This window comes from Somniosus microcephalus, chromosome 16 (assembly GCF_052327205.1).
Source record: "Somniosus microcephalus isolate GS21.2 chromosome 16, FLI_Smic_1.0, whole genome shotgun sequence".
NCBI classification, from domain to species: Eukaryota; Metazoa; Chordata; class Chondrichthyes; order Squaliformes; family Somniosidae; genus Somniosus; species Somniosus microcephalus.
The window spans coordinates 16,896,038-16,922,972 of NC_141002.1; the positions used below are offsets into that span (position 1 = coordinate 16,896,038).

General features: G+C 45.9%; 1 protein-coding gene across 6 annotated transcripts in view; it reads left to right on the forward strand.

Annotated features, from left to right (window-relative positions):
* hipk2 (homeodomain interacting protein kinase 2) overlaps nt 1–26,935 on the forward strand; it is a 295,692-nt gene that overhangs the window by 20,442 nt on the left and 248,315 nt on the right. For 5 of the 6 annotated variants that reach the window (XM_086008608.1, XM_086008610.1, XM_086008609.1 and 2 more), the window contains exon 2: nt 6,550–6,660. The exons of the other annotated variant lie outside the window; for it this stretch is intronic. In XM_086008608.1, the coding sequence (XP_085864734.1) occupies nt 6,550–6,660 (111 nt within the window). The remainder of the gene's footprint in view (nt 1–6,549; nt 6,661–26,935) is intronic. 6 annotated transcript variants of the gene reach the window in all.

A 26,935-nucleotide genomic window follows, 5' to 3' on the forward strand; every position in this document is an offset into this window, starting at 1 on the left:
TGAACAGGTGAGGCCAGGGTGGTGAGAGTGTGGGCTTTGAACAGGTGAGGCCAGGGTGGTGGGAGTGTGGGCTTTGAACAGGTGAGGCCAGGGTGGTGGGAGTGTTGGCTTTGAACAGGTGAGGCCAGGGTGGTGGGAGTGTGGGCTTTGAACAGGTGAGGCCAGGGTGGTGGGAGTGTGGGCTTTGAACAGGTGAGGCCAGGGTGGTGAGAGTGTGGGCTTTGAACAGGTGAGGCCAGGGTGGTGGGAGTGTGGGCTTTGAACAGGTGAGGCCAGGGTGGTGGGAGTGTGGGCTTTGAACAGGTGAGGCCAGGGTGATGGGAGTGTGGGCTTTGAACAGGTGAGGCCAGGGACAGCGGCTTCCTGATGGGTTGCAGTTTGAGAAACGTTGGTTAGGAGAATATTGGATCGACTGAGTTATGAGGTGATAACAGAATGCATTAAAGTTTGGGAAGTAGTGGGGGAAGAGGCAGCAGATGGATGTGTAACAGACTTGTGTGACAGACCTGGCACACACATACTGCTGGAAGGCAGTCTTCCACACAAACACACTTAACCTGTGGGTAACAGTAAGCAAAGTCAATAGAGTCGGATAGAGGCCATCGGGAGCTGAAAAGGTTGGCCTGAGTTTGCCTGCATTGGGAAGTGGAGGAAAGTTTGACTCCTCCAAGTCTTAACGTCGGGTGGCCAGATGGCGAGTAGAGGGAGCAGGTAGTAGGGAAAAAAAACTTCAGACAGGGTGTCCTTATCTGGAATGTTATCCAGCGACTCCTGCTGGAGCTTGTGTGGGCGCCAGATGAGGTCCACTTTAGGTCTGGTTGTGAATCCCACTCATAGATTAATATGTGAAAAGGATGGCGACTTGAATGAGGTACGAGCAGGTTGCGAGAACCATCAAGTTGTATCCCAGCAACAATCAGGGCCTCCAGGAGAGCTGGGGAAGGAGCTGGAAGAGAAAAAAATATTGCAATGTGTGACCAGCTGTTTGAGGGATTTTGATAGAGTAAATAGGGAGATACTGTTTCCACTGGCAGGAGGGTCGGTAACCAGAGGACACAGATTGAAGGTAACTGGGAAAAGAAAGAGAGGGGGGATGAGAATGATTTTTTTTTTACTCTGTATTGTTCAGATCTGGAATGCACTGCCTGAAAGGGCGGTGGAAGCAGATTTAATAATAACTTTCAAAAGGGAATTGGATAAATACTTGAAGGGGAAATGTAAAGTCCGCGCCTCAATAATACACGGACTTCGGGAGAACAGTTTAACAGGTACTTTACTGAACAGGAGGCAACGTCAGACTGAAATACAGAGGCCTGCTAGGGCCTTTTATACAGGGGTGGTCACTGCCGGTACTGCAGTCTAAAACCAGTTATTCCCTTAAAGGTACATACACAACAGGAAACATTGCAGGGCTATGGGGAAAGAGCAGGGGAATGGGACTAATTAGATAGCTCTACCAAAGAGGCAGGATGAGCAGAATGACCCTCTTCTATGCTGTATCATTTTATGTGGCCAGCTGTTGATCGCAGCCTTTAGGAATCACGTGAAACTGCATAGAACATGGTTAAGTGTCGGCACTGAAGGATATTTCCTTTGAATACAGACGCAGTGATAAAGAACTCATCCCATGTGACTACATAAGAACATAAGAACATAAGAAATAGGAGCAGGAGTAGGCCAATCGGCCCCTCGAGCCTGCTCCGCCATTCAATAAGATCATGGCTGATCTGATCCTAACCGCCAATCCACTATCACAGAACCATCTCCTGAATCTAACAGAATTAGACACACGAAATAGGAGCAGGATCAGGCTACACGGCCCCTGGGCCCGCTCCGCTACCCACAGGGCCCTGACCAATCCGAACCTAGACTCATGTCCAAATTCCTGCCCGCTCCCCGTAACCCTTAATTCCCTTTACTTCTAGGAAACTGTCTATTTCTGTTTTAAATTTATGTAATGATGTAGCTTCTACAGCTTCTTGGGGCAGCATATTCCATGGACCTACCACCCTCTGAGTGAAGTAGTTCCTCCTCATCTCAGTTTTGAAAGAGCAGCCCCTTATTCTAAGACTATGCCCCCTAGTTCTAGTTTCACCCATCATCGGGAACATCCTCCCCGCATCCACCTGATCCAACCCCTTCACAATCTTATATGTTTCAATAAGATCGCCTCTCATTCTTCTGAACTCCAATGAGTAGAGTCCCAATCTACTCAACCTCTCCTCATATGTCCATCCCCTCATCCCCGGGATTAACCGAGTGAACCTTCTTTGTACTGACTCGAGAGCAAGTATGTCTTTTCTTAAGTATGGACACCAAAACTGTATGCAGTATTCCAGGTGCGGTCTCACCAATACCTTGTACAACTGCAGCAATACCTCCCTATTTTTATATTCTATCCCCCTAGCAATGAAAGCCAACATTCCATTGGCCTTCTTAATCACTTGCTGCACCTGCATACTAACCTTTTGAGTTTCGTGCACCAGGACCCCCAGATCCCTTTGTACTTCAGTACTTTCCAGTTTCTTGCCATTAAGATAATAACTTGCTCTACGATTTTTCCTGCAGTGGAAGTGGGATCGAGCATTTCAACTCCACAATTAAACCTCCAGCACTCTCTACTCCTGCCCCATTGTTGGTTCCGCTCGAGAAGCCTGGAGGGTCAGAGGCAGGCTGAGTATGTGGGTCAGGCACTGAGTAGCAAGGGTTTAACAAGCTGTGGAAATGGGAAGTTAAAGTAAAATGATTGCTGCAAGGCAGCAGCAGTCTCTGAATTAAGCACAGAATCTACTGAAGGGAAAGTAAAGCATTTTGCATTCAAGAAGAATCTGGCTTGTAGGCAATGGCACTTGTACTGTCATTCAGGGGCCAGCCATAGCCCAGCTCTCCTTTGCCTGTGCCATTTGGTAGGCCAACTGTTCCATGCCTCAGGATCTCCATTCCCAGCCTACCGGACTGAGCCGGGATTCCATGCCCTTCCCTATCTTTTTCCTGCTATCCAGCAAAAGGAGCTAAGGGTCTTAGCTCTTAATAGGCAGGGTCACCCCAGTTTCCATGCAGCAAGCGATGGGGCCCTAACCATTGCCCCAAGAGATGTGAGACTGTCTCCTTGGGGCCGCTCCCACCTTCTCTTGGATTCAGTGCAGTCGGGAGTCAGATTGCCGATCTGACACGCAAGTTGCGCACTCAGTTCTGCATGCTATGGCCGGTCTCCCACCTTGCACCTTCAGTAAGCTTGAGCTCATCCAAGACTCTACTGCCCGTATCTTAACTTGCACCAAGTCCCGTTCACCCATCACCCCTGGCTCCTGGACGGTGGGAAGGGAGGAGGTAAAAGGGCAAGTGTTGCATCTCCTGCGCTTGCATGGGAAGGTGCCGGGTGAAGGGGAAGGGGTGTTAGGGGTGATAGAGGAATGGACCAGGGTGTCGCAGAGAGAGTGATCCCTTCAGAATGCTGAAAGGGGGTGGGGGGAAGGGGAAGATGTGTTTGGTGGTGGGATCACGCTGGAGGTGGCGGAAATGGCGCAGGATGATCCATTGAATGGGGAGGCTGGTGGGGTGAAAGATGAGGACAAGGGGAACCCTATCGTGGTTCCGGGAGGGAGGGGAAGGGGTGAGAGCAGAAGTGCGGGAAATGGAACGGACACAGTCGAGGGCCATGTCAACAACGGTAGAGGGGAACCCTCGGTTGAGGAAAAAGGAAGACGTACCGGAAGCACTAGTATGGAAGGTGGCATCATCAGAACAGATGTGGCGGAGATGGAGAAACTGGGAGAATGGAATAGAGTCCTTACAGGAAGCGGGGTGGGAGGACGTGTAGTCCAGGTAGCTGTGGGAGTCAGTGGGCTTGTAGTATTTCCCACCCTCTGGTTCCTGTTTTCAAAGATTCTTGGAAAATCATGTTTGGCCTTTCTGTTCTCTTTTCCCTATCCTCCTTCACTATTCTGGGAATTCTTACTTTTTTTAACTTTCAGTTCCATTCGTTTTAATATAGTTTCATTTTGAATTTTTATTTCCAATAGTGTATCTTCCGCATCTTCCTCAGGCCCTACTTTCTGCTGCTTCTGTAATAATGGAGGTATCTCCACCACCCCCTTCAATCTCAAGTACTTGGAAATGAAAGGGAGACCGTTTCCAGTTCTGACGAAGGGTCCGCGACCCGAAATGTTGACTCGGTTTCTCTTTCCTCGATGCTGCCTGACCTGCTGAGTGTTTCCAGCATTTTCTGTTATTTCAGAATCCCAGCATGCACAGTATTTTGCTATTGTAATAATTTATTGTATACTAGAAATAGTAGGCCATCCGCTTAAGTTGCACTCCATTCACCTCTCCTCACCAAGATCGCTGCTAGGTAAATATTTACTGGGAGTTTAAAGATTAACTTCACCAGTTAATACTTCATATTGCAGCCGCCTTTGTTTTTAATCTTTTCAACGCCATAATCTCGCAATGTACTGCCCCGAGGAAGGTGTTAAAGTCCTGTTTATCTCAACAGTCCTGTTTCCTATCCTCGAGCAGCCGCTGACTTTCTCATTCGTGTGTGACACACTGTGAATGTGTAACAGAAGTGCTTCCAAGAGACCATTACATGCTGACTGGAAAATAAAAATTAGTCATGTGACAGTCAGAGCCAAGCTGCGAGGTTTGGCAGAGCAGCAGCACCTGGTGGCTGGGACTTGGGGGCCCTCAGTCAGGCTTTGGAAGGCCCCCTCTGCCCCAACAATCAGTCCCAACCTTAGGAGAGCAGCTCCTATTGCCCCACTCCAGTGCAGTGCTGAGGGAGTGCTGCACTGTCAGAGCTGCCGTCTTTCGAATGAGACTCAGGTGGATGTAAAAGTTCCCACTGCAATTTTCAAGGAATAGCAGGGGAGTTCTCCCCAGTGTCCTGGCCAATAACATCACGAGAACAGATTATCTGATCATTACCTCGTTGCTGTTATGCAAGCTTGCTGTGTGCAAATTGGATGCTGCATTTCCTACTTTGGGCATCCCGATAACGTTCTTCCGTTTTCCGTTCTTCCGTTTTTCCGTTCTTCCGTTTTTCCATTCTTTCGTTCTTCTGTTCTTTTATTCTTTTATTCTTTCTTTCATTTCCCGCACCAGTCATCCTGTGACCTTTTTGACTGTGACTGCCCATGCATGCTGTAAGCTCGTGCCCACGGTGAACTGAGTTGGGACCACCCAATTTCACTTTTCCCAGGGCCCTTACAGACAGAGGAGGCTTTCATCCTGTCAGTTCTGGGTTGGATTTGAACCCAAGTCCCAAAGGCTATTACACCAGAGGGGGTCATTTCCCTATATATTTCTTTTAAAATTTATCTCCTAATTTGAAGTGTACCTGAACTCGCCCATCTGCTGTCAGTGTCTACTTTGGCTGGTTGCAAGGGCACCCAAGGTGGCACCCAGGCAAGACATCCCTGGTTGATTTGCCTTGCCCCTCTGCCTGGTACGTCTTAGATCAGATCTTCTCAAGTGGAGGAATCCAGTGTAGACCTATGCCACTCTATGGCACTGAGTGTTTGTTATTGGTCGAATGCTCAGTCCCACCTCTCCAACCCATTTAAGATGCTTTTTGCTTCCTCTAACCTCTTTATGTCACCCTACTCTCAATCTCCTGGCTGAGAGAATTGGACAGGTTAAATATTCACTGCTAATGGGTGCTGCAGAATCAGTTGATAGCCCTCAACACCTACATGCATTGAATCCAGATTACAGCACTGTGTGTCGGGAAACTGGGGCAGTGCCAAAAATCTACACTCAACATGCATCGGGTCTAGTTAACAGCACCATATCACAGTATAATTGAAGCAGCTTCAGGATTATTTCTTTTCCAAAGAGACCTAAGTGAGGATACCAGTGCAGGACCCAGTCAAGGTTAAAAAGGGTAGAAGGATAGGTGAAGTAAATCGGCAAGTAGGAGCAAGCTTGGGTTTTTGAAGCCTGAAAAATAGTAGGATTGAGTGAAGATTGAGGAGCTGACCAATTTTAAGGTCCTGGAGAAGAAGGTACAAAAGAATCTCCCAAACCCACGACCTCCACCACCTAGAAGGACAAGGGCAGCAGGCGCATGGGGACACCACCACCTCCAAGTTCCCCTCCAAGTCACACACCATCCTGACTTGGAAGTATATCGCCGTTCCTTCATCGTCACTGGATCAAGATACTGAAACTCCCTCCCTGACAGCACTGTGGGACTACCTTCACCGGTTCACATGGACTGCAGCGGTTCAAGAGGCAGCTCAGCACCACCTTCTCAAGGGCACTTCGGGATGGGCAATAAATGCTGGCCTTGCCAGTGACGCCCACATTCCAGGCACGAATAAAAAACAATGAGTCTTGGTTTTGAAGTGTGCAGCAGCAGGGAGATGGAGGGCACAGGATGGTGTACATGGAGCTAATGAGGAATCAGAGGAAAATTTAGAGAAAGGAACTGACCATCGTAGTGAAGACTGTGAGTGAGATGAGAAAGGTTCTGAAGGATAGAGATAAACTGGAGGTGAAAGAGACATTGCCGATCAAACCCTAAGCCTTTTCTTTTATCCTGACCAGGAGTGTCAATGAGAACAACCTCCCCAGGCATGGAAGCAGCACTGAAGTCTTGGACCGATTTGGGCTTTAAGGAGACTTCACTTGAAGCTACATTTACACAATGTAAACGGGGTGAGTTTCAGTTACCCGCTCACACCATTTACAGCACCACCTCCCAGTATAATTTAGGCTGCTCTGCCAACCTGCCCTTGGCACCTAAGTAGACCAAACCAGGATTACAACACTGGATCTCAGAAGCCCAGCACCTTTTAACCCAAACTCAGCGTTTCCACAGACTGAATCTGGATTACATTAGTAGATCTCACTATAATTAAGCAGCTCCCTGAACTGTTTCACCCGACCAAGCCTTCATTGTAACACCAAGCAGCAGTTAAATTTAAATGTTCTGGATTAGTAAAATCTGTTGTCATAATCTGGTCTCGATCTACGTAAAGGCAGATTTATAGATCAGCTCCAGTTATACGAGGGGAGGGGGAAGGAAAAGAAAGATTGGCCGTTTATATAACACCTTCCATTGTCCCTCCGAAACCACTCAAAGCGCTTCACGTACAAGGAATTGTTTTAAAATCCAGTGAGTGTTGTTATGTGAACAAATGTAACACAATAACAGCAATGGGATGAATAACCAGCTGATCTGTTTTTAGTGGTGTTGGTTGAGGTAAGTTTGTAGCCCAGACCATTGAGAGAATTCCTTGCTCCTCTTCGAGAGATTGGGTCGATTGGGCTTGTACTCGCTGGAGTTTAGAAGAATGAGAGGGGATCTCATTGAAACTTATAAAATTCTGACAGGACTGGACAGACTAGATGCAGGAAGGATGTTCCCGATGGTCGGGGAGTCCAGAACCAGGGGTCACAGTCTAAGGATAAGGGGTAAGCCATTTAGGACAGAAATGAGGAGGAATTTCTTCACCCAGAGAGTGGTGAACCTGTAGAATTCTCTACCACAGAGGGCGGTGGAGGCCAGTTCATTAAATATAGTCAAGAAGGAGTTGGATATATTTCTTAAGGCTAAAGGGATCAAGGGGTATGGGGAGAAAGCAGGGACAGGGTACTGAATTTGGATGATCGGCCATGATCGCATTGAATGGCGGAGCAGGCTCGAGGGGCCGAATGGCCTACTCCTGCTCCTATCTTCTCTGTTTCTATGTTTCTATCAACAGTGCCTTTAACACTCAGCCAGACAGGCGGATGTCTGCCCCGTTTATACTGTGTAAATGTTGCTTCAGATGAACTCTCTTTACAGCCCAATTCTGTGCAAGACTCCAGCATTGCTTCCATACCTGGGGAGGTTATTATTAACACTCAGTATAGCAACTCACCCAAAGTGTGCACCTCTGACAATGCAGCACCCCCTCTGTGTCAGCCGTGGCTCAGTGGGTAGCACTCTTGCCTCTGAGTCAGATTGTTGTGGGTTCAAGTCCCACCCCAGAGACTTGAACACAAAAATCTAGGCTGACACTGCAGTGCAGTACTGAGGGAGTGCTGCACTGTCGGAGGTGCCGTCTTTCGGGTGAGACATTAAACCGAGGCCCTGTCTGCTCTCTCAGGTGGATGTAAAAGATCCCATGAGCGGGGGAGTTAAGCCGGTGTCCTGGCCAATATTTATCCCTCAATCAACATCACAAAAAAACAGATTATCTGGTGGTTATCACATTGCTGTTTGTGGGAGCCTGCTGTGCGCAAATTGGCTGCTGCAGTTCCTACATTACAACAATGACGACACTTTAAAAGTATTTCATTGGCTGTAAAGCACTTTGGGATGTCCTGAGGTTGTGAAAGGCGCTGTATAAATGCAAGTCTTTCTTTTTCTTTCTCCACTGCACAGCGGAAATTATATGTTCAAACGCTGGAATGGAGTTTGAACGCACATCCTTGTGACTCTGAGATGTTGTGTAATACCCCACTGAGCTTAGCTGCGGCGGTGTTGTCAGATTGCGTATGCGTGAAGGCAGTGACAGTAGAACGTGTGATGAGTTAAGTGTGGTTTCGGGATTTGTGAAATCAGTGGAACCAGGTCAGCAGTTTAACACTAATGTCCCACTTAAAGAGTGTTGTGCAAGTACGTAGGAAGGGAGTGGTCTGCGGCTTCTGGTCATTTATCAGTGTAATTACGGTATAATTTAGGGTACAGATCGCACCTTCTTGAACATCTTAGTGACCTGTAGACTTGCTATTATGACTTATATTCTTTGGAAAAAAATATGTATCTATTAAGAAATTGAAGTGAAGGATTGTGGGATAGGACTTCACCAAGGTTGGAAGGAAATGGGGAGATACATTGAGAAGTAAGCTTCGGTTTTCAAAGGGAGCCAAAGAATAAGGGAGGTGAAGAGTTCCTGAGTAAGAATGAATTTGAGTCGGGGATGATACCAGTCTTGATAGCAACTCAGTGAGGATGGAAAAAGAAGACGCAACTTAAGAGTAAAGTTCAGTTGCGCACTGACCACAGTAGTATCAATGAGAGAGAGAAAAATAAATTGATTCCAATAAAGAAAAGGCTGGGGTCTTGAGGTAGAAGGGATTGTCTATCAGAGGACAAGCTTTGAGATGTTGCCTGGCAGTGGGTTGACATCTTCTCTGCATTGGCTGCTTCAGAAACTTACTTCCAAGGAGGTTCTGTTGCGAGAGGCATAATCTTGAAATATCTCACATATTTACCAACTGAAACTCATTTGTCAGAACTCTTTCCCTTTATGGAAAGCCATTCTATCTCGTGAGAGCTGTTGGACCCATAAAGGCTTTAGCTGTGGTCAGATATCCTCTTGTTTGTCAATCAGCACGTGAGATCACTTGTGACTTGGGAACTCTTCCGGCTCGAGATGGTTACAGTGTGACAATGATTACATTAAAACTGTGGCCTGACTCCAGCCTTTCACAGACAGCTGAGGGCATTGTGACTCAGAGCCTTTGTGTTATACAGTGGCAATTTAAGGCTCTTTTGTATTGCAACTGGGACGCCAAGAAAGTCCTGGTCAAACAGAGGCCTTCAGCCTGCCACCAGTCTCTTTGGACAAGCAAGGCAAAGAGGTGCCTCGCCCTGCCATTCTCTGGACCCTCCAAGCTGGGCCCTGGCGATGGCAACGGCTGGGTTCACCACCACTAAATTTCCAGAAGCCCCATCGCCAAGTGCGCATCATAAAACAAAGGAGGTGGGCTTCATCTCTCCAGTGGTCCCCTGGAATCAAACTTCCCGTGGGTTTTGAAGAGCGAAGGTTGAAGCTGCGGAGAACAGTTGGCCCTACTAATGGCACCCACAATTGCCAGGGAAAAGGAAGAGAGTTGCCCCTGGAAATTCTGGGCCAGATCTGTTCGAACATTGCTCAGCTGGAGCCGGAACAGGAGTAGGAAAAGTGACTTTTAGTACAGTCAGGGTCAGAAACACTCATTTAAACTCTGGTATTTTTGGCATGTAAAACTGACCGGGTTAAAATTGCATGTGGGACTGCAGTGTTGCTTGGATTTCAGTGCAGTGTAATGATGAGCGCATCTCCAGATACAAGCCCTGGTTTGGAAGAAAATCATATATATTTGTACTGCTGGGCGTCAATCATGCTTTAAATGGATTATAGCATGGAAATTTCACTCGTTTCATTACTAAGCTTAGCAAGTTACCCGGGGAGGGGGTGATGGGGGAATAATGAAACTTGAGCATATCAGCTTATTGTTTGATGCTCTGACTTCAGTGATGTTCAACTGAGGGAGACTGTAGGAATTTGTGCCAGTGCCAGTGCCGAGCCGATGTGGGGGGGCGGGGTGAGGGGGGGTGGGTGTTGCAATTGGACATGGGTTGGAAAGCAAGCTGGCAGGATCGCATTGGTCGCCCGTTATAGCACACGCCCGATAGTCACTGCTATTGAAATCAATGGAGCAGGATGTCTAATGGGCAACCGATGCAAAAAATCAAAGAGCAAGTTATTATCTAAATGGAGAGAAACTGCAAAGTGCTACAGTACAAAGGGATGAAACACAAAAAGTTAGTATGCAGGTGCAGCAGGTGATCAGGAAGGCCAATGGAATCTTGGCTTTTATTGCAAGGGGGATGGAGTATAAAAACAGGGAAGTCTTGCTTCAGGTATACAGGGTATTGGTGAGGCCACACCTGGAATACTGCATGCAGTTTTGGTTTCCATATTTAAGAAAAGATATACTTGCTCTCGAGGCGGTTCAGAGAAGGTTCACTCGGTTGATTCCGGAGATGAGGGGGTTGACGTATGAGGAAAGGTTGAGTAGGTTGGGACTCTACTCATTGGAGTTCAGAAGAATGAGAGGCGATCTTATCGAAACATATAAGATTGTGAGGGGGCTTGATCGGGTGGATGCGGTGAGGATGTTTCCACTGATGGGTGAGACTAGAACTAGGGGGCATAATCTAAGAATAAGGGGCTGCCCTTTCAAAACTGAGATGAGGAGAAACTTCTTCACTCAGAGGGTAGTAAATCTATGGAATTTGCTACCCCAGAGAGCTGCGGAAGCTGCAACATTAAATAAATTTAAAACGGAGATAGACAATTTCCTAGCAGATAAGGGAATTAGGGGTTACGGGGAGAGGGCAGGGAAGTGGACGTGAGTCTAGATTCGGATCAGCCATGATCCTATTGAATGGCGGAGCAGGCCCGAGGGGCCGTATGGCCTACTCCTGCTCCTACTTCTTATGTTCTTATGTTCTTATGCAATACCGCCTGCTCTCGTTCCCGCCTATGACCAATTTCACCCCCGATGGTCTTCATTGATGCGACTTGCCCCAAGAGCCAGGAGTTTTGAGTGTGATTCTCAGGCAAGTCGGCTCATGGGCGTTATCCAGTGGTTGCAAAGCCCCTTTCTTTAAGGTCCTATAACACTCCGAGATCTCTGCACTCCTCCAATTCTGGCCTCTTGCACATCTACCATTTTTACCACTCCGCCATTAGTGGTCGTGTCTTCAGCTGCCTAGTCCCTATGCTCTGGAATTCCCTCCCTAAACACCTCCGCCTCTCTACCTCTCTCTCCTCCTTTAAGACGCTCCTTAAAACCTACATCTTTGTTTTTGGTTACCTGTCCTAATATCTCTTTATGTGGCTCGATGTCAAATTTTGTCTGATTACTCTCCTGTGAAGCGCCGCGGGACGTTTAACTTTATTAAAGGTGCTATATGTAGGAAGTTGTTGTTCTTGTTGTAACTGTTTGAAAGTAAGGTAATTCGAAGTGTACAGACTTGTCTCCTAATTTTTCAACACCCCCGCCCCAGGCACTGATTCATGGTGGGGTGTGGATCCTTGGGACGTCTTCTAGTACTTCACCCAAGTGGTCATTCCTAAACCGATGGCCCACAGCCATACCTGATCCCAACCTTGCATGTTCCACAGTGGGGGCAGGTGGGGTCATTGGAGAGGTATCAGGAATGGGAGCCCTGGATGATCTCTCTTTCTTTATAAAATAATTTAAGAGTGTGGTTGATGAAATGTGGCATTGGATGAGGATCAGGATTGGGATCGGAGCTCAGCCTGTGACTCCCTCCATGGTTGAATAGCCTGCCCACACTCAACTGACCAGGTATTGCACAGGAAGAATGGCAACTTAGGTAGGCACTGGAAAGCTGCTGGTGCCTGGAACTGTACCCCAGGTAGCTCATTCCTTGAGGGTAGTGAAAGGAGAGAATCGGGGAAAGTACACAATGCACTTGCTAGACTCAAGACTGAGTAAATCTGGAAATCAGGACTCAGTAAATGAGGCAATTTAAAGCCTGGGATTTAATGAATTTGAACCTTAATTTGAGGACATTGCAAATTTAATAGAAAAATTGACTATATTTAAAGCTTGAGGTTGTGATTTTTAATAAGAATGAATAGAAATGTCTCCACTAGAGATCTAATATAGCTATACTTCTTAATAATTTCATTAGTAGAAGCTAAATTCCATCTGGTTTCCTCACTTTCCGCTCCTGTCTGCTTTAGGTAATGTTCCCAGGGCTCTGCTAGGTGAAGGGATTTGATAGGGTAGATACAAAGAGGGCAAATCTTAAAATTAGACCTAGGCGGTTCAGGAAACATACTTTCGCACAGAGTAGTGTAAATCTGGAATTCTCTCCCCCAACAGGCTGTGGATGCTGGGACAATTGAAAATTTTAAGACTGATACCGGTAAGAGTTTTGTCAGGTAAGGGTATCAAGGGATATGGAGCAAAGGTGCGTGAATGGAGTTGAGGTACAGATCAGCCAAGAGGCTGAATGGCCTCCTCCTGCTCCTTTGTTCCTCTCTGGGTGACGCTGATTCTCCCTCTGGTATGTTTTGATTCTCTCCAGCCCTGCGGGGAAGTGTTCAATGCAGAGGGGTATTGAACCCACTACTGTTGAACATACGAAAAGAGGAGCAGGAAAAGACCATCGAGCCTGTCCCAAACAGTCAGGACACAACAAAGGTGCCAGCTGTGGCTCAGTGGGTAGCACTTTTGTCCGAGTTAGAAGGTTGAGAGTTCAAGTCCCAGTCCAGAATCTTGAGCACAAAATCCAACTGACACTCCAGTGCAGTACTGAGGTGATGTCCTCCGAATGAGATGCCCTCTTGGGAGGACGGAAAAGATCCCATGGCACTATTCGAAGAAGAGCAGGGGAGTCCTCCCGGTGTCCTGGCCAATTATTATCCCTCAGCCAAAATCACTAAAATGGATTGTTTGGCCATTATCACATTGCTGTTTGTGGGATCTTGCTGTGCACAAATTGGCTGTCGTGTTTCCCTACATTACAACAGTGACTACATTTCAAAAACACTTCATTGGTTGTAAAGCACTTTGGGATGCCCTGAGGCCTTGACAGGTGCTATACAAATGCAAGTCTTTCTTTTTACCGAAGCATTGTGACTCCCTATGCTCCCTCCCACTGCCAGCCATGTCATTTCCTGGGAGAGGCAAAAAAAAACAGGTGAAAAAAAGCCAATTCAAGGTGAACAAAAATCAGGGAACAACTTCTCCCACTCCCAAAGGTGATAAAAATGAGTTGTAGGAGATCACTGTGACCATGAGGTTCATACCCAACCTCCCACCGACCTTTTGTCCACATTGATATTAGACGCAGCAAGAAATGCGTCGAGCTCCTTTTTGAACCGTTGCATTGAATCGGCATTCACCATTCGAGCCGACAACTTGTTGCAAGTGTGAAGAAAAACCTACATAAAGAGATCCCCCAAGCTCTGCCATTGCACGCCATTAACACCCCAGGTCTTTATTTAAGGGGACAGCATTCCGGAGCACGCTGCCGATTTGCTGATGTTACTGCGGGTCAACGCCTGCCCTTCACTTCACAATAACGCACAACCAATCAATGCAGCTCTGTTACAATGTCTTTATTCTCTTTGAGGGAGAGAAAAAGAATCTTTGAAAGTGGGAAATAAACATGTCATATCCTTCAAACCGGTGCCCAGATTTTGATTTGTTTTTCTCTATGCTTGGTCTTTGGAAAAGGAAAGGCTGTAGGAATTCTCTCTGAAACCACCCAGTTAATCCTCAAATAATCTGTCTGGCCATGGGTCAATGAATTACAGAAAGCAAGCTGCATTTATGGAATATTCTCCACATCCAGAGACTACAGAACTATGCAGTGTGCTTTTAAGAGGCAGTTTATCCTGGTACTGACCAAGGGTTGGACTCTGTTCAGTCTTGGAGCCAGTTGCAGTGACAAATGCTTTGTCCATTCATTGCGACTTTTTGTTGTTAAGCTGTTGATGTAAAATAGATCTTTAAAAAGTGTCCAGCTGGCATTGTGGGCATCAGCTTTTGTCTCCACCAACACAAAGCCTCAGTTTAGCTCAGTTGGTCGCACTCTCACCTCTGAGTCAGTGGGTTCAAACCTCTTTCCACGACTTGAGCACTTAATCTAGGCTGACACTCCAGTGAGGGAGCGCTGCATTGTCAGAGGTGCTGTCTTTCAGATGAGACGTTAAACTGCTTGGTTAGGTGGATGTAAAATACCTCATGGCACTATTCGAAGAAGAGCAGGAGAGTTCTCCCACTGTCTTGGTCAACATTCAGACCTCAGCCAACAGATCACCAAGTTCTTTTTGTTAACTAGTCAACCCCCTTTTCCCACATTTACACCCCCCCCTCCCACCACCCTGCACTCTTCACCCACTCCCCAGATGCTTTGGTTGGTTAAGATTTTGACTAGTTGACCGATACAGCTCCACGGGTTTGACCAACACTCTCAATTAGCAACTCTAATGCAGGACAGTGGTAGGGCTGCAACAACTGAGATCAGTGCCCCTGAGTTGACGAGGGGAAAGTTGGTCATGATTCCCCGTTCCTGATCGCTACCATAGACCTGCTCTGGAGGGGTTGGAGTTTGATGAGGACAGAATTGACAGGAAGCTGTGATGCCCTTTTCTTTCTCTCCCTCTCTCCCAGTACCATGGTAAAATAGTCTGCTGCCCCTCACTGTCTGGATTATGGCGACTTGGGTGAGGTAACAAAAGTAAGCTGGTGCTTGCAGGACTGTACCCCAGCGAGAGTCAGTTCCTTTAAGGAGCAGTCCATTCAGCCCCTCGGGCCTGTTGGATTTAATTAGATCGTGGTTGATCTGTGCCTCAACTCCTTCCCTGCCTTTGTTCCATATCCATCGATACCCTTATCTAACAAAAAATCGAGTGATCTCAGTCTTGAAAGCTTCAGTTGTCCCCCAGCGCCCAGCGCCTCTTGGGGGAGAGAGGGCGAGAATATGGCAAAAAAAAAATCCGAATTTTTCAGCATTTAAAATGTTTTAACTCCATAAATGTGTTTGTAACTGTGCAGTGAAAAGATTGTTTTTTGCAGTTGAGAAGGAAGTCATAGTAATTGAACATGAGTCCACTGTTGTATCTTTAGATTAATTTGAAGAATTTCCTCACATGAAGATGCGAGTTTGGCTGGTTCACTGGATTGTATAAATGATACTGTCCAAAAGAGGGGGGTATAAAATTCATTTTCATCTTTCCAATTGCTCCTGTTACCATAGTGACCCTGTGCCTCAAAGTACATACAGAGCCAGGATGCCAACACCTAGTACCTTGCCCTCTGTGATTGATAGCTGCAGACCGCACCCACATTAAGCAAATAGAGAATCTTTATGGCTGACGTGAAGACTTCTACCTAGTTTAACCGCATTGCAGTGTAAGATACTTGAATCTTTCTTCATTTGGGTGCCTCTCGGAGAGTGAGAGGAGAGATTGATTTTATTTTTGAATTACAGCACTCTGAAAGTAAATGGGTAATGAGACTATTTTAAATAAAGCATCTTTCAATGCCTTTCAAATCGTTCAACTCCAATATCATTTGTGAAATCGTTAGATCACTCGAGTTGCCACTAGGATCTCAGTGAAGGATTGGAAGAGAGTCAGTTTTGTACTAATGGGGTAGAGACTACCCAGACTGCTGAGCAGATGTGTAACCCCTGCATAACCTACAGTGGTTATAGAGGGGCTTCACCTTTCTTTTATTATTTACCTCATTTCTCAGCCTTCTTGCCCCTTCCTCTCCTGGGTTGTTATCTACTGGGGACTTCTGTTGGAGGATGGTTACATGGCATTGACTCCTGCTGGGGGCTTCGCATTCACTCCTGCTGATGTGCAGTTTTAGAGTCCTTCCTTTAGATTGGAAAATTGCACATGTCACTCAGCTATTTAAGAATGGCGAGAGAGGGAACCCATGGAATTGTAGACCAGTTAGCCTAACATCTGTTGTCGGGAAATTGCTAGAGTCTATAATTAAGGATAGGGTGACTGAGCACCTTGAAAATTTTCAGTTGATCAGGGAGAGCCAGCATGGATTTGTGAAAGGTAGGTCATGCCTGACCATCCTGATTGAATTTTTTGAGGAGGTGACTAAAGTAGTGGACAGGGGAATGTCTATGGATGTTATTTATATGGACTTCCATATCCAGAAGGCATTTGATAAAGTCCCACATTAGAGACTGTTAACTAAGGTAGAAGCCCACGGAATTGAGGGCAAATTATTGACCTGGTTAGGAAATTGGCTGAGCGGCAGGAGACAGAGAGTAGGGATAATGGGCAGGTACTCTAATTGGCAGGATGTGACTTGTGGTGTCCCGCAGGGATCTGTGTTGGGGCCTCAACTATTCACAATATTTATTGACGACTTAGATGATGGCATAGAAAGTCATATATCCAAATTTGCCGATGACACAAAGATAGGCGGCATTGTAGGCAGTGTAGAGGAAAACATAAAATTACAAAGATATCGACAGATTAAGTGAATGGGCAAAACTGTGGCAAATGGGTTTCAATGTAGGCAAATGTGAGGTCATCCACTTTGGACCTAAAAAGGATAGAGCAGGGTACTTTCTAAATGGTAAAAAGCTAAAAACAGTGAAGGTCCAAAGAGACTTGGGGGTCCAGGTACATAAATCATTAAAATGTCATGAACAGGTACAGGAAATAATTAAAAAGGCTAATGGAATGCTGGCCTTTATATCTAGAGGACTAGAATACAAGGGGGCAGAAGTTATGCTGCAGCTATACAAAACCCTGCTTAGACCACACCTGGAGTACGGTGAACAGTTCTGGGCACCACACCTTAGGAAGGATATATTGGCCTTGGAGGGAGTGCAGCGTAGGTTTACCAGAATGATACCCGGACTCCAAGGGTTAAGTTACGAGGAGAGATTACACAAATTAGGGTTGTATTCCTTAGAATTTAGAAGGTCAAGTGGTGATCTGATCAAAGTTTTCAAGATATTAAGGGGAACAGATGGGATAGACAGAGAGAAATTATTTCCGCTGTTTGGGGATTCTAGGACTAGGGGGCATAGTCCAAAAATTAGAGCCAGACCTTTCAGGAGTGAAATTAGGAAACACTTCTACACACAAAGGGTGGTAGAAGTTTGGAACTCTCTTCCACAAACAGCAATTGATGCTAGATCAATTGTTAATTTCAAATTGGAGATTGATAGTTTTCTGTTAACCAAAGGTATTAAGGGATATGGGCCAAAGGCGGGTAAATGGAGTTAGGTCGCAGATCAGCCATGATCTCATTGAATGGCGGAGCAGGTTCGAGGGGCTGAATGGCCTCCTCCTGTTCCTATGTACAGGAAGACAGTATCTCTCTTTAAACCATACCGTTTATAGTTGCCCGATGGCTCCGTTGGTAAAGGCAGTGTGTAACTGAGCCATACAGGCCAGAAGGTCCTGAGATCGATTCCCTGTCTGTGCTAAGCCAGCTGGTGAGTCCGTAGGAGTTGCCACAGTTTGTCCCTGACCTGGAGTTGCCACACCTGATTTCCATCCAGTCTCTCCGGCTGGACGGTGCGAGAGTGCAGGTGGGGGCTAGGTAAAGCTCCACTGTGAAGCCCTCCATGAACGAGCAGTCTTCCTAACACTCGCTGTCTAGACTCACACATGAAAAATGGCCACCTGCGCGAGACATTGGAGCGATACCCGGCAGAGTTGGCGACTTCAGGAATGGGCTGAGAGATTTCAGTTATGTGGAGAGACTCAAGAAGCTGGGATTGTTCTCCTCAGAGCAGAGAAGGTTAAGGGGAGATTTATTAGAGGTGTTCAAAATAATGAGGGGTTTTGATAGAGTAGATGGGGAGAAACTGTCCCCACTGGCAGGAGGGTCGGTAACCAGAGGACACAGACTTAATATAATTGCCAAAAGAACCAGAGGGGAGATGATAAATTTTTTTATGCAGTGAGTTGTGATCTGGAATGCACGGCCTGAAAGGGTGGTGGAAGCAGATTCGATAGTAACTTTCAAAAGGGAATTGGATAAATACTTAAATAGGAAAACATTTGCAGGGCTTTGGGGAAAGAGCAGGAGTGTGGGACTAATAGGATAGATCTTTCAAAGAGCCGGCACAGACTCGATGGGCCAAATGGCCTCCTATTCTGTAAGGCTCTATGATTCAATGAAAATCAAAGGAGTTTTTGAATTGGAAAGTAACATCTGAACCTGACACCAGAAATCTGTCTGTAAATGGAAACCCTACGGGTCAAATATTAGGTGCTTAAACTGCAGTGGTTAATTAAACTCATTTTGTCCCGCCCACACCTAATTTGTGTGACAGTAATGCTTCTGATTGGAGTCCTTGGCCTGGGGCTGCTATGGTGAGAATAGCCTGGGTGTACGGCTTGAACTGAATCAGCACGTATGTATTGAAAACTGGAATATTTTGCTTTGTTCTAGTAATTTATTTTTCCTCTTTTTTAAAATCCCCACCCAGTTTCAGTATCGAGCACTCCCAGGCAGGTGGAGTATAGGTTCAAAGTAGAGTAAAGCTTCTTCAACTCTGCTCCCATTCTAAACCACTGCTGTTGGTGTCTATTTCCCACACAAGGGCCCCTCTGAGCCAGATTCTCAATTGATGATCTTGAGCTCAACCAAAACTCTGCTGCCCCTCTCCTAACTCGCACCAGGTCCCGTTCACTCATCAACCCTGTGCTCGCTGACCTACACTGGCTCCCGGTCCAGCAACGTCTCAATTTTGTAATTCTTTACCTTGTGTTCCAGGCGCTCCATGGCCCTGCCCCTCCCTATCTCTATAATCTCCTCCAGCCCTACAACCCTCAGAGATATCTGCACTCCTCCAATTCTGGACTCCTGCGCATCCTTGATTTTTATTGCATCCCTGATTTTTATTGCATCCCTGATTTTTATTGCTCCACCATCGGCGGCCGTGCCTTCAGCGGCCTAGGCCCTAAGCACTGGAATTCCCTCCCTAAACCTCGCCACCTCTCTACCTCTCCTCCTTTAAGGCGCTCCTTAAAACCTACCTCTTTGAACAAGTGTTGGTCACCTGTCCAAAATTTCTATGTGGCTCGGTGTCAGATTTTGCCTGTAAAACACTGTGGGACGTTTTTACTATGTTAAAGGTGCTATATAAATGCAAGTTGTTGTTGTTGATGGGCAGTTTTGTGCAGTGGCCCATGTCTGCTATGAAATGGACAGCAATTGCCCCGGTACATTTGGGGACCCTTCCAGCCAGAGGGCGGGAGAGAACCTTCATCCCAGCCAGTCTGGGCTGGACTTTAATCCAGGCATCAGAACTGAAAGAATAGAGGAGCCATAAATCTGGGGTATCAATAAAAGTGACCATGAAGCTGCCGGATTGTTGTAAAAATGCCAACTGGTTCAGGAATGTCCTTTAGGGAAGGAAACCTGCTGCCCTTACCTGGTCTAACATACATGTGACTCTAGTCCCATACATAGGAACATAGAAAAATAGGAGCAGGAGTGGGCCATTCGGCCCTTCGAGCCTGCTCCGCCATTCAATATGATCATGGCTGATCCTCGATCTCAATACCATATTCCCGCTCTCTCCCCATACCCCTTGACACCTTTTGTGTCTAGAAATCTATCTACTTCTTAAATTTATTCAGTGACTTGGCCTCCACAGCCTTCTGTGGTAGAGAATTCCACAGGTTCACCACCCTCTGAGTGAAGGAATTTCTCCTCATCTCAGTCCTAAATGTCCTACCCCGTATCCTGAGACTGTGACCCCTCGTTCTAGAGCCCCCCAGCCAGGGGAAACATCCTCCCTGCATCCAGTCTGTCTAGCCCTGTCAGAATTTTATACGTTTCAATGAGATCCCCTCTCATTCTTCTAAACTCTAGTGAATACAGGCCTATTCGACCCAATCTCTCCTCATACAGTCCTGCCATCCCAGGAATCAGTCTGGTGAACCTTCGCTGCACTCCCTCCATGGCAAGTTTATCCTTTCTTAGGTAAGGAGACCAAAACTGCACACAGTACTCCAGGTGTGGTCTCACCAAGGCCCTGTATAACTGTAGTAAGATATCCTTGCTCCTGTACTCAAATCCTCTTGCAATGAAGACCAACATACCATTTGCCTTCCTAACTGCTTGCTGCACCTGCATGTTTGCTTTCAGTGACTGGTGTACAAGGACACCCAGGTCTCGTTGTACATCAACATTTCCCAATGCAGATTGATTAGAGAGAGAGAGAAAGCGATACGATAGATACAGAGAGAGATTTCAAATCGGCAGTAGGAGTCGATACTGAAATCGAGATGAAGGGAATCACCATCTATATTGCAGCACTGGAGGAAACAGAATCTGTTCTTTATTAGATGCCACTCTGCTGCTCCAGGTGGCTATAAAATAGAGAACAGCAGGGAAAGACAGACAGACAGACAACCTACCTACCTCAGGACATTCCAAAGTGCTTTACAGCCAATGAAGTGCTTTTGAAGTGTAGTCACTGTTGTAATGTAGGAAACACAGCATTAAATTTGTGCACAGCAAGATTCCACAAACAGCAATGCAATAATGACCAGATAATCTGTTTTTAGTGATGTTTTTGAGGGATAAATATTGGCCAGGACACTGGGGAGAATTCCCCTGCTGTTCTTCGAAATAGTGTCACAGGATCTTTTACATCCACATGAGAGGGTTTAAAGTCTCATCCGAAAGATGGCACCTCCAACAATGCAACACAGGAGTCTAGATTATGTTCTCAAATCTCAGGAGTGGCAGCCCTCCCGTCTTCAGTCCAGGTTCCCACCGCTCATAAGAACATAAGAAATAGGAGCAGGAGTCGGCCATTCAGCACCTCGAGCCTGCTCCGCCATTCAATAAGATCATGGCTGATCTCGACCTCAATTCCACCTTCCCGCACTATCCTCATATCCCTTGATTTCCTTAATATCCAAAAATCTATCGACCTCTGTCTTGAATATACTCAACGACTGAGCCTCCACAGCCCTCTGGGGCAGAGAATTCCAAAGATTCACCACCCTCTGAGTGAAGAAATTTCTCCTCATCTCAGTCCTAAATGGTCGACCCTTTATTCTGAGACTGTGACCCTTGGTTCTAGACTCCCCAGCCAGGGGAAACATCCTCACTACATTTACTCTGTCAAGCCCTGTAAGAATTTTGCATGTTTCAATGAGATCACCTCTCATTCTTCTAAACTCAGAGAATATAGGCCTAGTCTACTCAATCTCTCCTCATAGGACAATCCCCCCATCCCAGGAATCAGTCTGGTGAACCTTCATTGCACTCCCTCTATGGCAAGTATATCCTTCCTTAGGTAAGGAGGCCAAAACTGTACACAATACACCAAGTGTAGTCTCACCAGGGTCCTATATAATTGCAGTAAGACGTCTTTACTCTTATACTCAAATCCTCTTGTAATAAAGGCCAACATACCATCCGCTTGCTGTACCTGCATGTTAACTTTCAGTGATTCGTGTACAAGGACATCCAGGTCCCTCTGAACACCAACATTTCCCAATCTCTTGCCATTTAAAAAATACTCTGCTTTTCAATATTCTTACCAAAGTGGATAACTTCACATTTCTCCACATTATATTCCATTTGCCATGTTCTTGCCCACTCACTTAGCCAGTCTATATCCCCTGGAAGCCTCCTTGCATCCTCCTCACAACTTACATTCCCACCCAGCTTTGTATCATCAGTAAACTTGGATATATTACATTTGGTCCCCTCATCCAAATCATTGAGGTAGATTATGAATAGCTGAGGCCCAAGCATTGATCCTTGCGGTACCCCACTAGTTACAGCCTGCCAACCCGAAAATGACCTGTTTATTCCTACTCTCTGTTTTCTGTCCGTTAACCAATCCTCAATCCATGCTAGTATATTACCCCCAATCCCATGAGCCCTCATTTTGTTTAATAACCTCTTGTGTGGCACTTTATCGAATGCCTTCTGAAAATCCAAATACACCACATCCACTGGTTCCCCCTCATCTATTCTGCTACTTACAACCTCCAAAAAACAGATTTGTCAAACATGATTTCCCTTTCATAAATCCATGTTGACTCTGCCCAATCCTATTATTATTTTCTAAGTGCCCTGTTACCACGTCCTTAATGATAGATTCTAGCATTTTCGCTACTACTGCTGTCAGGCTAACTGGTCTGTAGTTCCTCGTTTTCTCTCTCCCTCCTTTCTTAAATAGTGGGGTTACATTTACTACCTTCCAATCTGCAGGAACCATTCTAGAATCTATGGAATTTTGGAAAATGACAACCAATGCATCCACTATCTCTATAGCCACCTCTTTTAAAATCCTAGGATGTAGGCCATCAGGTCCAGGGGATTTATCGGCTTTCAGTCCCATTAATTTCTTCAGTACTTTTTTTTTACTAATACTAATTTCTTTCAGTTCCTCATTGTCGCTAGACCCTTGGTTCTCCACTATTTCTGGGAGGTTTCTTGCATCTTCTTCCGTGAAGACAGACACAAAGTATTTGTTTAATTTCTTTGCCATTTCCTTATTCCCCATTATAATTTCTCCTGTCTCAGCCTATAAGGGACCCATGTTTACTTTTGCTAATCTTTTCCTATTTACATACCTATAGAAGCTTTTACAGTCTATTTTATGTCTCTCGCTAGTTTACTCTCATATTCTATTTTTGCTTTCTTTATCAATTCCTTGGTCCTCCTTTGTTGAATTCTAAAATCCTCCCAATCCTCAGGATTACTACTCATTTTGGCAACATTATAAGCCTCTTCCTTTAATCTAATACTATCTTTAATTTCTCTTGTTAGCCACGGTTAAACCATTTTTCTCGTGGTGTTTTTATTCTTTAAGGGAATATATATTCATTGCGAATTGTGAATTATTTCTTTAAATGTTTGCCATTGCTTTTCTACTGTCATATCTTTTAATCTAGTTTCCCAACCTACCTTAGCCAACTTGCCTCTCATATCTACGTAGTTTACTTTATTCAGGTTTAGGACCCTTGTTTCAGATTTAACTAAATCACTCTCAAACTCAACATAAAATTCTATCATATTATGATCACTACTCCCCAGAGGCTCCTTTATTACAAGGTTATTAATTAACCCTGTCTCATTGCATAGTACTAGATCTAAAATAGCCAATTCCTTCGCAGGTTCCTTGACATACTGATCTAGAAAACTATCTTGAATGCATTCCATGAACTCTTCCTCTGCACTATTTCTGCAAATTTGGTTTGCCCAGTCTATTTGAAAGTTAAAGTTCCCCATGATTACTGTATTACCCTTGTTACATGCATCTCTAATTTCTTGATGTAAACTCTGCCCGACACTACAACCACTGTTTGGAGGCCTATAGACTACTCCCACTAGTGTTTTCTGCCCCTTGTTGTTTCTTAGCTCCACCCAAACTGATTCTACATTCTGATTTTCCACCCAAGATCCTTTCTTTCTTCTGCCTTTATTCCCTCCTTTATTATCAACCTTTATTAAAAAAAATCAGAGACAGCCTAGTATGACAGACATTTAAAACGAACTTCAGGAGTCGGGAGGGCAGGTTGTCACTTAAGTAACAGGTGGTGAGAATGTGCCGTGTCAGGTGCATGCTCGATATTATCTCAGGTTCAGCATCATCGGTCTCTTCCGTACGTACGCCTACAGTCGTACAATCTGGAGTGCACCTACGATAGCATGAGTCGGGGGGGGGTGGCAGGGGCTGGCGGCGGGGGGTGGCGCAGTAACAATAAAACCCCCTTGTTATATGAATTGGATACTGTAAGCTCACACGTGTCTCCATCTGGATATCCACAAGGCATCTGGTGATTACTTCAGTGAGATGTGGCTCAACTATAAATCAGCAGGTGGATTTATTTAACAAAAGTGAACGAACACAATAACGCTTGCAGTCAATTAAAATTTATTTCATAATGCTCCTCGTAATGTAGAAAATAACGAGTACGCCACATCCTCCCTGTTAACTGGTCAGACAAGTTGCATTTAGCCTGTTATTTCTCTGAGCATGACTGGCGTTAAGCTCAAGGAGAGACTTTTCTCTCTTGAGGTCGGGCTTCCTTACCATATCTCGCAGATTGACCCCCCCGTAGCCAACGCGTTTCTCTCCTTATTTCCTAGCTGGACTGGAAAATGAGGTCTCTTCCAGTTCTTAGCGAGTGAGGATTGGTCAGCTGAGCTGCCAATCAAACGGGCTATGCCCTCTTGGGCGAGGGCTCTCGGCAACTAATTCCTGCTGAGCTCAGATGGACGGGCATTCCAACACCTCCAAGGGTGAATGTTCACTGAGATGCTTTCAACGCATTGCCACTATCTCAAGCAATCTAGATAGACTGGAAAGACGAGATAGATGCTGCGTGTGAATTCTAACCCGCATTCTCAGCATGTTGCTGTCCTGTGGATGTAACTGCTTGTGGGCTGAATTTAAGTAGTCACCATTTTAATGTGAATGACACCGAAAAGTCTCTGTGGCAAAATAGTCGGAAATCCCGAAACGTGGCAAGTTGCTGGGAATGGGAATGAGTGGAATTCTACCTATGGATACCAGCTGACACAGAGGTGAGAATTTTGAATAGAAGCTTTGGATCCAAGAAAGATAAATCTGAGTATTTTCTAAATGGTAAGAAGCTAGGAACTGTGGAGAAGCAAAGAGATTTGGGAGCCCAGGTACACAAAGCTAGTAGACAAAGAGCAATGGAAAAGGCTAATGGAATGTTCACCTTAGGGCTGGAATACAAAGGGGGTGAAGTTATGCTGCAGTTATCTCTTAGGCAGTCCCTCGGAACCGAGGATGACTTGCTTCTACATTAAAAATGAGTTCTCAGGTGACTGTTTAGTCCAATGTGGAACCTACAGTCTCTGTCACAGGTGGGGCAGATGGTGGTTGAAGGGGCGGGTGGGTGGTGTGCTTGGGTTGACGTGCGCTCCTTCCACTGTTTGCGCTTGGCTTCCGCTTGCTCCCGGCGAAGAGACTCGAGGTGTTCGGCGCCTTCCTGGATGCTTCTCCTCCACTTTGTGCGGTCTTGGGCCAGGGATTCCCAGGTGTTATACAGAGCCTTAGCCAGACCCTGTCTGGAGTACTGAACCTCAGAAAAGCTATACAGGTAGACTATCCTTTATCCGAAAACCTCGGGTCATGCTTTGCGCCACTTTCGGCTTTCAGAGGTTTTCTGGTTTTGGATGTGCGGATAAAGGCTGGTACACTATCTCTTATCCGAAATGGGGTGGGGGTCGGCGGGGGTGGGGTACGGCGGGGGGGGTCGGGGGTCGGGGCTCGGTGGGGGTCAGGGGTCGGTGGGGGTCGGGTTCGGCCGGGGGGTCGGGGGTGGGGGTCGGCGGGGGTCGTGGTCGTGCGCATTTCGGTTTTCAGAAGTCATGCTTTGCTCCACTTTCGGCTTTCAGAGGTTTTCTGGTTTCGGATGTGCGGATAAAGGCTGGTAAACTTACGCTGAGCGATTTCGGTTTTCAGAAGTGCGGAAAAATGCTACACTGTCCCTTATCCGGCTAGGCCTGTAAGTCGTGCGCCACTCTGGTCATGTCGTGCGCACGACTTACGCTGACCGAAAAAACCTTCGGTTTTTAGAGGGTTTCGGTTTTCGGAAGTCCGGATAAAGGGTAGTCTACCTGTATTGTCTTTGGAGGGAATGCAGCGCAGATTCACCAGAATGATACCAGGGCTTAAAGGGTTAAATTATGCGGCCAGGTTGCATAAACTTGGCTTGTATTCCCTTGTTTAGATGGTTGAGGGGTGATCTAATCGAGGTGTTTAAATTGTTAAAAGGATGCGATAGGGTAGATACAAATAAACTATTTCCTCTGGTGGGGCAATCAAGAATAAAGGAGCGTGACCTTAAAATTAGAGCCAGGTCATTTAAGAGGGAAAGTAGAAAGCACCTTTTCACATGGACGGCAGTGGAAATCTGGAACACTCTCCTGCCAAAAGGCTGTGGATGCTGGGGGGGACAGTTGAAATTTTCAAGACTGAGATCGATAGATTTTTGTTAGGTAAGGGAATCAAGGGATATAGAGCAAAGGCGAGTAGATGGGGTTGCGGTACAGATCAGCCATGATCCAATTGAATGCCGGAGCCAGCCCGAAGGGCTGAATGGCCTCCTCTTGTTCCTTTGTTTCTGTGTATTGATACGGGGGGGGGGGGGGGGTCTCTGGTGGAATTTGTGAGGGTGGTCATCTTGTATATGAATTTTTTTTTTTAAAGAACCTGCATTTATATAGGACCTAACACAAACTAAGGATTCTTTTTCCTCACATGCAGTGTTGATCTGTCATTACTCCAGCCGTTCAAACAGAAATGTTAAACAAAAACAGAACCGACCAAAAAAGCCACGTCCCAAAGCAGCTCACTACCAGTGGATTACTGTTAAAGTGCCGTCACTGTTGTTACCGAGATAAATGTGCACAGCAAGATCTCATAAATGATACACAAGGTGAATGACCAGTTAATCTGCTGTTGCTGGTCTTGGTTGAGGGAGGAATGTTGGCCAGGACATGGGGAGAACTTCTTGCTCTTCTTTGAACAGAGTCACGAGACCTCAGTACGTTTGGTGAATGCAGGACTGTGCAGCATCACAGTAGAATATGACAGGAATATTAATTACAATCGCCATAACAGAGATAATATGGTGGGAATGATCAAAATCTAATCTATACTGTTGATTTAATTTCCTGG